The 12,978-nt window shown below is 37.2% G+C and overlaps 2 protein-coding genes across 7 annotated transcripts in view; both read right to left on the bottom strand.

The window, feature by feature from the left end:
• CDKL4 (cyclin dependent kinase like 4) overlaps positions 1–2,028 on the bottom strand; it is a 60,467-nt gene extending 58,439 nt beyond the window's left edge. For all 3 annotated transcript variants that reach the window (XM_053890988.1, XM_053890987.1, XM_053890986.1), the window contains exons 1-2: positions 1,801–2,028; positions 46–141 (exon numbers count right to left, since the gene is read on the bottom strand). The gene's annotated coding sequence lies outside the window, so the exon portion shown is untranslated. The remainder of the gene's footprint in view (positions 1–45; positions 142–1,800) is intronic.
• A 122-nt stretch (positions 2,029–2,150) lies between these two features.
• MAP4K3 (mitogen-activated protein kinase kinase kinase kinase 3) overlaps positions 2,151–12,978 on the bottom strand; it is a 204,452-nt gene continuing 193,624 nt past the window's right edge. For 3 of the 4 annotated variants that reach the window (XM_019446682.2, XM_019446692.2, XM_053890985.1), the window contains 5 exons: positions 12,319–12,387; positions 12,142–12,234; positions 6,847–6,917; positions 4,255–4,310; positions 2,151–3,580 (listed from right to left, as the gene is read on the bottom strand). In XM_019446682.2, coding sequence (XP_019302227.1) covers positions 3,493–3,580; positions 4,255–4,310; positions 6,847–6,917; positions 12,142–12,234; positions 12,319–12,387 — 377 coding nt within the window. In that variant the 3' untranslated portion in view covers positions 2,151–3,492. Of the gene's footprint in view, positions 3,581–4,254; positions 4,311–6,846; positions 6,943–12,141; positions 12,235–12,318; positions 12,388–12,978 lie in introns of all 4 variants that reach the window. The other variant, XR_008418038.1, reaches the window with a different exon arrangement.

Here is a 12,978-nt window from a genome sequence, read left to right as displayed (position 1 = left end):
AGGCTTTCCTTCTCCCAAAGCAGAATTCGGTGCAGCCTTTTGTACCTTTCTTTATCGCTTTTCAACCAAATGGGCTCCTTGAATACTGGAAATGCCGCCTTTTCCATCTTTTCTCCAGTGCCAGTGAAGTGTCTGGATACACTGAAAATTATCAATAGAAGTTGGTTAAATAATGGAGTCTCTCTCTCTCTCTCTCTCTCTCTCATACACACACACACACACATACGTCTTTGCAATGAGCTTTGACTACACTTACTTAAGCTTTAGTTGTAATTTTATGCAAATCCTCTTATTCTAATACGAAACACTTTGAATAAAGAAAATGCTTTCTGACAAAGCAAAAATAAATTAAGACAGAAAGTTAATTTCTCTTGTTGCAAGACACAGTGAGAATCAGAATTTGGAATTCAACTCCTGGTGAAAATAAATCTAATTTCCTGGGGGGAAAATGCTTATATTTTAGAGGGCAGTGGATATATATATTGCTTGTATTCTGTGGAATACATACTTTAGTGTGGTACTTAAAGAGTATGCACTCTGAACTAAGTGGCCTGGGTTTAAATCCTAGCTCTATCACTTACCAGCTTTATTCTTAGGCAAGTTGTTTAAGCTGTATGTGCCTGTTCCTTCATTTGTGAAAGAGCATTAACAATACCTACTCACTGGGCTGTTGTGGTGCTCTAGTGGGAGAATCTATATAAAGCATGTAGGATAGCCACCTGGCACACAGCCCTGGGCACTTACCATATTCCCTCAAGTCAGACTCTTAGTGCTTACCTAGTATTTTGTATAGCACACATTTTCATCTAACAATGGTGAAAACCGCGATTTGTTCTTTATTTCCTGATCTCTTCTGAAATCAGTGGCGCACTTGCAAGCTGAATGATGGCAATGGGCCCAGAAACAACCAATCTCATCTCAACACTAATGTCTAAGAAACTAGCTCACGAGATAGATTGTTTAATGAAGATGAAATAGATTGTTTCCAACATTCAGGTGAGTGGCTCTTTTCCTTTTGAGTGAATAAAGATCCTTAGTCAAAACTTACCAGGTAGAGCTACAAAGTTGCATTTTTAAGGGTCATCAGATTATTCTGAGGCATGTGATCCTTGGACCACCCTCAGAAAACTGATTTAAATTCAAGTCAACCAGTGTTTCCCACACAGGGGCTGCACATCAGAATAATCTGTACAACTTTATAAAAATAGTATGTCACTGGGCCTCATCCCCAGGGAGTGATTCCAGGGGTCCACATTTTTAAAAAGCCCATGAGTGACCTACAAACCAGTTGCATTTCTGGGAAAAATTCTGTTTGACAATTAAATAGGATGGCTGAATCTTTTTTGAGATGTGACCCTTTATGTAACATATAGGACTCGGAAACTAGAAAAAACTGGCCCAGAAAAAGGATCGACAGCCTTGTCAATAAATGCCAAGAACAGCTCTTGATTTCTTGAAAATCAATTCCATGAGTCTCTGTTTTTCAACAAACTGATGATAATGTTATACCTATATGACTTAGAGTCATGTTTTTAAATAAGGAAACTGTTCTAGAGTCAAGTAAATTCCCTAAAGTCACAGAGAAGGGTAGTGAAACTAACAAGAGTAGAAATGGCGCCTCATGACACACAATCCAGTTCTTCCCACCCAAGTGTCCCCTTCCTTAACCTCCAGAACTGCATTCCCCAACACTGTCCCCTTCCTTTCTGTAACCCAGGAGTCGGCAACATTTTCTATAAAGGGCCAGTTGGTAAATATTTAAGGCTCTGTAAGCCATACAGCTTTCTCGGAACCACTCACCTCGGTCACTGTACAGCAAATCCAGCCACAGACAACACATAAATGAGTATGTGGTGTGGTGTTCCAATAAAACCTTATTTACAAAAAGCAGATGGTGAGCAGGATTGGGATGAGGAATGTTTGCCGACACCTGCTTCCTAAGACTATGGATGTTTTGATCTTCCTCATCAGAAAGTTGAAGATTCTATAGATGATGCCCCTTTATGAAACTGAGATGACAGATCAAATAAAAATATGATCTGAGGGACCAGAATGGGTATGCAGAATAAGTAAACGTTTTTTTCTCCTTAATATAGTTTAGTCTTACTCTATATAGATTAAGCCAGATAACAAGCTACTGTACAACCGTGTGTTAAAAAACATGTTTATTTTACACTATGTACAATCAAAAACATATTTAAAAGCATTATCAATTAAAATAAGTGAAGACCATAAATCACAATTTAGTTTGTTCCTAGTGTATATACCCACATTAAAATATAAAGTACATATACCAAAAAAGAGCCAGAGTGTGCATTTTTGCTAAAACTTGGTATATACATATTCCACTGGAAAAAAGCAATCAAAAATGACTTTAAACCAAAGCTAAGTTCCTGTGATGTGTAGTAACCATTATATTGTTTATATGAGGTAGTAACTAAATTATTTTGGCCATGTATTAATACTCTAAGTCAAAAGAAATAGGAAAATGAGCATAAAATAAGGCCAACCAAAGTAAAAATCCCACTAGAAATTTGAACCACTCCACTCGATGGAATGTTATAGTTCTTCAACGTGACTATATGAAATGTTTAGTGTGGACTCTAATAACGCTGATTTATTCTTTGTGCACACTAATTCTGACAACAATTGCAGCGTCACTATTATAGGTACCGCTATTCTGTGATTCAAAATTTTTTCAAAGGTATATTTTTAAGCACAAACAATCTTACAGGATTCTGCTTAAATATAAAAAGACCAGTTACTACAACAGGTGGTTAATTGGTTTGTTTCACATAGAAAACAATCCAAAGACATTTAAAAAAGATGTTGTGGGGCCAAATGCATATTGACATTGTCACAGCTTACTTTTGTGACTTAATACATCACGTATCAATACTCTGTGCAAATATAAACACCAGTGTACTTGCATTAAAATTAAAAACAAGATTATAAAATGATTATAGCCTCCATTACAATTTGGAAGTTACAAGATTTATATTCATATTACTAAATTACATATAATAAAAATACAATAGTGTTAAATGTACTGTTTCATTGCCAGCATCCCGTTTTGTAATATAGCCACACCCAAGAATATACTAAAGAATTCTTAAAATATTAACCCCAATTGCATTTTTCATCAACATTTACATCTGTACAGATAAGACACTCACTTGTACATCTCATAAAAGTACATTATCTACATAAATTCTTAGTGTATGTCTTCAGCAATATGAAGTTTCACAGAAAAATACTGCCTATATGTACAAAGATTACATTAACAATGAATTAAGCACTTGTGTGGTTCAATATGCTAAATATATCCATACCACTTAAAACAGAAATTTCCCCCATCTTGTCTCATGCCACAATAAATTACAAGTAACTGAAGCCAGGTCACTGCAGCCTTTGTACAGCTTCAAGCATTCGTTAATGTTGCCGCGGTAGTGTCCTTCTTTTCTGGCGTTAACTGTCAAAGCACAACATTTCTCAGTAACTGTTTTCATGACCCGCCAGGATGTATAAATTGCTATTTGCTGTGGGGTTATCAGTTGGCCTACTTTCCAAAACCACGACCCTAAAAGTAATAAACAAAAAAACATGTAGCAGAACAAAGTTATTCTTGAAAACTAATGTCAGCAGAAACAGTTTCCATTACTTCTTCATTTTATGCCTCTATAAAATACTGTTTATTTGATTTGTGGGCAGACCATCATTTGCAAATCATTATAGTTAAAGAACCAATTCCAGCTCCGGTAAGTAATTTTGCTGCCCACCACCTCCCACCTCTAAGCCAGTGCTGTTTTAAGAGTCAGGGAGCAGGGGGTGGGTAAACCTGTGTTTGGAATAATTTGGGGGAACTTAATTCTCATAAAGTATAAAACAATCTGTCATTCAAGAAACAGGAAATATATCAGAATAGAACCTAAAAATTCTATCTGGCGCTAAAACCAAAAAGTTTTATTTGTCAGCATATGGTATTTCTTCTTTCTTGTGCTGTAAGCCACACTTTGGACAGCACCGTAATGCAAAATTAGTACTGACAGATCTATATATTCCTGTTACTTGGAACAGCAGGTACATTCTCAAAGGCTTTATAACTTCCTGACTTGTGGATTCTTTGGTGTGAAAAATACAATGTTCAATATATTACTGTAGAAATTTCAATTCCCTTGAAAATGAAATCAGTTTCATGCTGGATTTTATAAAACACATTTAGTACTATGTTTTTAGTACAACCCCTTTCCATACCTGTCGGATCCAAGCAGCCTAAAAATTCTTGTGTTATCTGAAATTTCTTGTGTTACCTGTTCAATTAAAATATAAATTTAATTTCCAAAGTTAAAGGCACACAATTTTATATGGGCATTTAATTTATAACTCTATTGAAAAGAAACATAATTCCTAAGATGAAAACAGATCCCTATATGACTGTTAACTTGTTAAGTCAGCACAGAGATACGTCAATTTGTTAGCCTAGGAAAAACATGGCTAATTTCAAACTAATCCTAAAATAGGAGAATAGGAAAACCATTTACTTATTAAATTACAGACCCTGAGGTTGCTGGAGGGGAGGTGGGCAGGCAGGAGGAGCTAAATTGGTGGTGGATACTAAGGAGCGCACTTGTTACGATGAGTACTGGGTGTTACATGTAAGTGATGAACTGCTAAATTCTATTCCCGAAACTATTATTACACTGTATGTTAGCTAACCGGAAGTTAAATAAAAACATAACAAAACAAAACAAAATTCTAGACCTCAAGGGAAAACTTTAAAAGCAAGCACCCAGTCCATTTATTTAACAAAAACCTTTTGTCAGTTAGGTTAATGCTAACAGCAAGGCCACTGCAGCAGCAAGCCACTTTGATCGGGCCCTTTTACTTTTAAAAGGCTGCAGTGTGGCATGATGGGACAAACTCAAGACTGGAATTTGAATCCCACTTACTAGCTATGACACTGGGCAAGGTACGTAATTTTGTTGAAAATGGTTTTGTCTTCTGCAAAACAGGAGAGAAAATATCTACTCTGCGGTAGTCTTGTGCAGTATTCTTAAAAGTATCAGTGGGTATAATGCCTAGCTATGGGAGTGCTCAACAGAGGATTTTTCTTTCCCATATCCACCGCCCCCCCCCCCCCCCCAGTCTCTTGAAATAGTGTTTTCTGATGGCATACAGCCTTCAGGAAGTCTTCAGTGTGACCGATTACCAGCTGGAGAGTTAAAGATATGTCTACAGAAGAAAGACCCACTCTTTTTGCTTATTGAATGCGAAACATTCCAAATTATAATGGCAGTAACTTCTCCCCATTGCATTAGTACCTCTACAATTAGTTATTCTGGAAACATCAGGGATTCTCAACTCTTTTGGAACCCAGCACACCTGAAGGATACAACATGCTCACTTCAGTAATCGTGCTCATGACTGATCTTCGACATGTTTTTGGACAAGCAGTACTCAGTAAGGGCTACCGGCGCACTTTGAAGAAGCCCCTCAGGTGATTTTGGGGGCAACCTTGTCTTTTTGTAAAAACTGTTCTCTTGTATCCTGCCTATGGTGCCTTTCTTTCTCTGCCTAGTGTTTACTAGTTGTTGACTGTTCTTAATTCCCTGTTCAATTTCCACAGATGATTTTAAAACATCTTCCTGAGAAGTGAACCCTCTTGTGGGAATTACTGCTAGGAACATATTAGCCCGAACTGTATTTTCTCTAAGATTTTATTTTTAAGTAACTTCTACAACTCAACGTGGGGCTCAAATTTACAGTCCTAAGATCAAAAGCCGAATGCTGTACCGACAGAGCCAGCCAGGCGCTCCTTGGATTTTTATCGAATACTTACTGTAAATCAGGCATTATGCCAATCACATCGCATGCTTCCTTTCCCTTAATCATCCCATGAAGTAATAAGTACGATTGTTATCTCCCATTTGAAAATGAAAAGGAGCTAAGTGACATGTCACGGCTACATGTACTAAACTGCAGGGCGGAGAAACGAACCTGGCGTCGCAACTCTGGAACGCATGCTGACGGTCGCTCTACTACGCTGCCCACTTGGTTAGCAGAAATGCTCTGAGCTCAGAATGACAGTCTGGGGCATAAACGAGCTTTCTTGCTTGAGGAGCCGAAGGTTTTCGTTTCCCTCTAATGTTCAAGTGAAAGTTATACTGCTGAGACTGATTTGGGGGTACTGGGAGAGTTTCTGGTTTCACTTGCCTGTAATATTCCCGGGGCCAAGTACAATGTCTGTAACCCCAGCACTCTCTGGTGGAAATGGTGAGCTGAACTGACTCACAAGACTTGGGAGTTAAATTGTTCCTGGAGTTAAATTTAGGTAGGAAGAAAAAGGGGCAAAGAGTCTTATAAATGCCAACTGAAGGAGGGTAAGAGAAATAGGAGGCAAGGTGGCTGGAGAGGAATGTGGGATCCTTGACTTATAAGCCTGCTCTGGTCATCATTTCTGAAATCCAAAGTAGAAATGGTGCCTCAAGACGGGGAGAGCCAGCATCTGCACTCTTGTTCCAAGGGATGGGCTGGGAGAGTTGGAGAGCTGCGAGGAAATCACTTTTAGCAGTATTAGGAAATTCTTGTCCCGAATATACAAGTGAGTATGTGGTTGCACACAAAATGCGCACTGAAGTCGTTTGGGTGAATGCAGAAAGAGAGGTGGCTGCAGAGCAGACGCTATGAACCTCGTCACCAGACTGAATACACTGAACATCAACAGCGAGCATATCAAGTGTTCCTCGCATCCATTAGGAACTTGGCAAAGTTAAAGAAAATTGTTTGAAGTAGAATCTGATAGTTTCATGCCTATTTAATGGACATAATTTTGAAAAGACTACTTACCTCATTAGATCTAAAACTTCTACCTTGCATTCCATGTTTCCAGAAAGCTAGCACACTGTCTTGTAGGCAAACTAGCAGGCAAGAACAGCTCAGTTACTGTTAATAGTACAAAAGTTCAACTGATAAGCATCATTCTGTCCCTCTATCTTGCACAGCAGTACTTCCATTAAGAACTAATGTCAGCTATTCCATGTTTACATGGCATCTTTACTACTGAAATTAAAAATATACATATACCAGACAGAACTGAGTCATCTTTTGGCAAGAAAAAAGAAGATTCATTGAAAATATTGTTTTGTTACAGAAACTTTTTGTTTTGAGAAAATGACAACATTATAAAATATTTCAAACATACCGAAAAACATGAGAAGAGCACAGAAACATATGTATCTACCACTCAACTCTCAAATCCTGACATTTTGCCATTATATGCCTTTCGTTTAAAATACAACCAAATTCAGCCAGCACCTGAGTACAGCCCGAGCAGCTGGCCCCGTCCATTCCAGGCCTTCCTTTCCCCCTGACATATCCGCTATTATAAATTTGATGCTTGTCATTCTCATGCATGTTTTTACTATTACTACACAATATCAAACTTTGTATCAACTGTTTCCGACTTTCATACGTGGGGTATGGTGAACATTTGAACTGTTTCTAGGTTTTTGATCTGTAATAAACATTCTGTACCTCTTCTTTAATACGTGTGCAAATTTTTCTAATTCTAGAAACAGAATTAATGGGACACAGGCATACTTTTTAAAAATTTTAGTTTTGCTTTTAATATTTACATATTTAATACATATTTTTGTGTGTATTCAGTGAGGAAGACATCTAATTTTATTTCCTACAGATAAGCAATTGCATCACCATCATTTGCTGAACAGTCCACCATTTTCCATTGACATATTTATGCTATAAATTTCCATTTACATGTAGGTCCACTTCTGAGCCTTCTCTTCTGGTGCCACTCTTCTACTTTTTTATCCGTCTGATCCCACACTGTCTTAATCACTATAGCTTTATAAAAGTTCCAATACTGAGTAGGGCAAGTATTCATCCAAATTTATTTTACTGTTCTTGGCCTTTGACTCTTTCACATGAATTTTTATTTTTTTTCCTTTTTTTTTTTTAATAAATTTATTCTTAAGTTAATTAACATACAGCATAGTCTTAGCTTTAGGAATAGATTCCAGTGATTCATCACTTACATACAACATCCAGTGTTCATCCCAACAAGCACCCTCCTTAATGCCCATCAACCATCAGTTTGTTCTTTGTATTTAAGAGTCTCTTATGGTTGGCCTCCCTTTCTAGTTATATCTTTCCTTCCCCTATGATCATCTGTTATGTTTCTCAAATTCCACATATGAGTGAAATCATGAGATCTTTCTCTTACTGACTTAGTTTGGTTAGCATAATACCCTCTAGTTCCATCCACATTGTTGCAAATGCCAAGATTTCATTCTTTTCCATCGCTGAGTAGTATTTCATTGTGTATGTATGTATGTGTGTATGTATACATACATGTATGTATACACATATATACATACACACACATACACACCCCACATCTTCTTAATCTATTCATCAGTTGAAGCACATCTGGGCTCTTTCCTTAATTTGGCTATTGTTGATAGCACTGTTACAAACACTGGGGTGCACACGTCCCTTTGAATCAGCTCTCCTGTATCCTTTGGATAAATTCCTAGTAGTCCAATTGCTGGGCCGTAGGGCAGTTCTATTTTTAATTTTTGGAGGAACCTCCACACTGTTTTCCAGAGTGGATACACCAGTTTGCATTCCCACCAACACAGCAAGAGGGTTCCCCTTTCTCCATATCCTCGCCAACACCTGATGTTTCCTGAGTTGTTAGTTTTAGTCACTCAGACCGGTGTGAGGTGGTATCTCATTGTGGTTTTGATTTATATTTCCCTGATGATGAGTGATATTGAGCATCTTTTCATATGTCTGTTTGCCAAATGGATGTCTTCTTTGGAAAAGTGTCAATTCATGTCTTCTGCCTATTTCTTCACATCTGGATTGTTTTTCGGGTGCTGAGTTTGGTAAGTTCTTTATAGATTTTTTATACTAATCCTTTATCTGATAGGTCATTTGCAAATACCTTCTCCCATTCCGTTGGTTGCCTTTTAGTTTTGTTGATTGTTTCCTTTGCTGTGCAGAAGCTCTTTATCTTGATGAGGTTGCAATAGTTCACTTTTGCCTTCAGAGACATGTCAAGTAGGAAGTTGCTGTGGCTGAGGTCAAAGAGGTTGCTGCCTGTTTTCTCCTGTAGGATTTTGATGGTTTCCGGTCTCACATTTAGGTCTTTCATCCATTTTGAATTTATTTTTGTGTGTCACATGAATTTTTAGATCAGCTTATCATATGGCACAAATCACTTTATTGGGATTTAAAAAAAAATGTTTTTTAATGTCTATTTATTTCTGAGAGAGAGACACAGAGTAACCAGGGGAGGAGCAGAGAGAGAGGGAGACACAGAATCCGAAGCAGGCTCCAGGCTCCAAGCTGTCAGCACAGAGCCAGACGCAGGGCTTGAACTCAGGGACCGCGAGATCATGACCTGAGCCAAAGTCAGATGCTTAGCCAACTGAGCCACCCAGGCGCCCCAGGATTTTTATTTAAACGAACCAAATTTGTGGTTTAACTTATAAAGAACTGACACCTTTCTCATATTCACAGACACGGTATAGTTCTTCATTCGTTCAAATCTTTTATGCTTTCAAACAGTAACTTGGAATTTCCTAAATAATGGTCTTAAACATATTTTGATTACATGTATTTCCAAATTTCTTATCTTATTGCCATCGTCAGTGAGATCTTTTTTTCTATTAATTTCCTAATTACTGGCATATCAAAAAGCTATTTATTGGTGTGAGTCATATCTAGCAACTCTGAATTCTCTTACTAATTCCAGCAGTTTACTCAGAGAGCTATACAGTCCATATAATCATATCATCAGCAAAAAAGGATCTTTTACTTTTTTCTAATCCTCATAGTTTCCTTGTCTAGTAAGACAATGTCAAATGTGATGATAGCACATATTCTTATCTTGTTCTCGACTTTAATGGCAGAATCTGACCATGAAACATGAATATTTTTTTATTATTTTTTAAGTATATTTTTTAAAAGTTTATTTACTTGAGAGAGTATGCACATGTGCATGAGGGAGAAGCAGAAGGGGAGAGAGAGAATCCCAAGAAGGATCCCAAGAAGGCTCCACACTGTCAGCACAGAGCAAGACTTGGAGCTCGATCCCATGAACCATGAGATCATGACCTGAGCCAAAATCAAGGGTCGGATGCCCAACCAACCTAACCACCCAGGAGCCCCAAACATGAATATTTTTAATAGGCTTTCCTAGATGAAGAACATTTCCTTTTATTGCTAAGTTGCTGAGAAGTTTTTTCTTAAATCATGAATGATCTGGATTTTACTCAATGCTTTTTTTGTGCATCTACTGAAAGTTATGTGACTTTTTGCTTTTAATATTTAATGTGCTATATTATATATTACATAAACAAGTTTTCTGATGCTGAACCATCTTTACTTTCCTGAAATAAACTCTATTATACTTGATGGTGTGGAGTTCTATTTACTATTTTGTTTCAGATTTGTTCAAATTCTGCTTTCATGAGAATGGATTCTTTTGTTTTCTATACTAACCTTGCTTGATTTTAGTATCAGTGTTAAACACTGATTTGTTCAGCATTCCTTCTTTGTCAGTAATCTGAAATAGTCTGTACAGGATAGGGATTATCTCTTTTTAAGGGTGGATAACAGTCTCCTATAAGGATGTCAGGCTTTATGTGGGGAGACTCTTGATTACTAGGCACCTCAAGCAAGGAGCCAGGCTCTGGTTCCCACTTCCTACAGGATACTTTTAGTCTTCTTTATCAGAAGGAGCACAGCAGGCCTACATATTGCTTTGAGTTTCTGTTCTTTATTTATCTTATTCTTTGGCTTTGGCTATGAGTTTTTAAGCACAGATTCCATTTGATTTTTATTTATATATATTAAAACAATTTTTTTAACTTTTTTTATTTTTGAGAGACAGAGAGAGACAGAGCAGGAGCAGGGGAGGGGCAGACACAGGAGAGAGGGAGACACAGAATCACAAGCAGGTTCCAGGCTCTGAGCTGTCAGCACAGAGCCTGATGTGGGGCTTGAACCCACAAACCGTGAGATCATGACCTGAGCCAAAGTCAGACGCTTAACCGACTGAGCCACCCAGGCGTCCCGCACAGATTCCATTTTAAAATCGTGAAGAGATTTCTCTCATTTTATTATCAGCATTTGCTTGCTGGAAGAAGGGCATTCTACTTAGAGGAGACAGTAAAAGTAGAACCAGGAATAAAACAAATGAACTATCTGTCCTTGGCCCTACCCTCTTTACATATGTGCAAATATCTTCCATTGATAATGAAGAGCAAAAAAATTGTGCCTAGTTAAATACTGAATTAGCTCTCATTCATATTCCCAGCACCATCTGTGATCATTTTTACCTCATTTTTCTGGAATGTAATCATTTTAATATTTACTTATTTATTTAATTTAATAAATAAATTTATTATTTAATAATAATAAATAAGAGAAACAGAGAAGAGCAGAGAGAGAGACAGAAAGAGAAACAGAGAGAAAAGAGCAGAGAGAGAGGGAAGAAGAGAATCCCAAGCAGACTCCATGCCCAGTGCAGAGCCCAACACAGGGCTGGATCTCATGATCATGAAATCATGACCTGAGCCAAAATCAAGAGTCAGAGAACTGACTAAGTCACCCACATGCCCCTGGAATGTAGTAATTTTAGAATACTGAATATATGAGAAATCCTTTTTCAGAAAACACCGTAGTCCAGCAAAATGTGAGAATGAGATAATGGAATCTCCTTCTTGCCATTTTCACATTTTGCTCTGGTCAGCAGATACAACAGCAGAAGTACAACAGAGTACACTAAGTACTAAATTTTAAAGTACTTATAGGGAAACTCCACAGGAGTTTGGAGGAAATGGAAATTCCTGTTTTATGAAAAATGGTATTTATTTCTTTTGAAATGTCAAATCCGTAAGGAGGACAACATTATTTCTAGATGTCAGTTATTAAACTATTTTAGAGAATGTATAAAAGTGAAGACTGATGTTGACTTCATATTCATTATACCCTGTATTGTAAAAAATGTATTCTTAGTAATATATTTCTATAATCTCAGATAATTATCAGGTAAGATATTTTAAGCAGCTCTTACTGCAATCAAACCAGAAATACAAAACTTGCACTTACCTATTGATTCAATCTGGAAATCAAAGGTGAGCTCAGATGATAATTTTCTGCTAGATTTTAATCTTCCTTGGAGATTTACTATTTTTATACAACCTAGAGACGGGGAGGGGGAGAGTCACTCAGAAACTAAGATAAAAGGAAGGTGTTAAAATAAGATGTTCATAAATAAAAACTTACAATCCAAGCATACGAGAATGGTATCTCTCTCCAATTGGGTTACGTGAGTAACACTTGTCTGTGGGCTATCTGTAACACAAACAAACTCAATAAACTGACATAAAAAAAGTAATTTTGAAAGCACAGAGACCTAAAAACAAGAATTCTGAACATCACTGAATCTGAAACAGACTTAAATTTTTAGCTATACATATGTACTGACTGAGCCAGGCTGCTTGGGTCTAAACTCTGATGCAAGTGCTGAAGGAAGTCAGGGCTCACTGGAACGCTAACTATTGTCATTACTGCTGGTGATGTCATTATTTTCACTCATATGTGAAATCAGGAGTCTAATCCTCTATATTATAGTTATGACTGATTTCTGCTTTTAAGCTCAGAAGGCCAGGGACTGCTTTGTATATCACATGGCAGTGTCCAGCACCACATGCAATAATTATTTACTGAGTGAATGAATCAGAAGGACAAACAAACTACTTCAAGTACAAATGAGTTAAAAGAAATACTGAAGTATTTTGAGAAGTATGAAATATTATCAAAATGCAAACAGGAATCATTTATTAAAGTTCTTATAAACTGGGAATTTTTTTGTAATTGTTTTTTAATGTTTGTTTACTTTTGAGAGAGAGAGAGAGAGAGCGCGCGTATGCGCACGGGTGAGGG

This window comes from Panthera pardus, unplaced genomic scaffold (genome assembly GCF_024362965.1).
Source record: "Panthera pardus isolate Hobbes unplaced genomic scaffold, ASM2436296v1 HiC_scaffold_26, whole genome shotgun sequence".
Classification (NCBI taxonomy): domain Eukaryota; kingdom Metazoa; phylum Chordata; class Mammalia; order Carnivora; family Felidae; genus Panthera; species Panthera pardus.
Note: the sequence above shows the minus strand (reverse complement) of the source record. Positions and strands in the feature narration are given on the sequence as shown.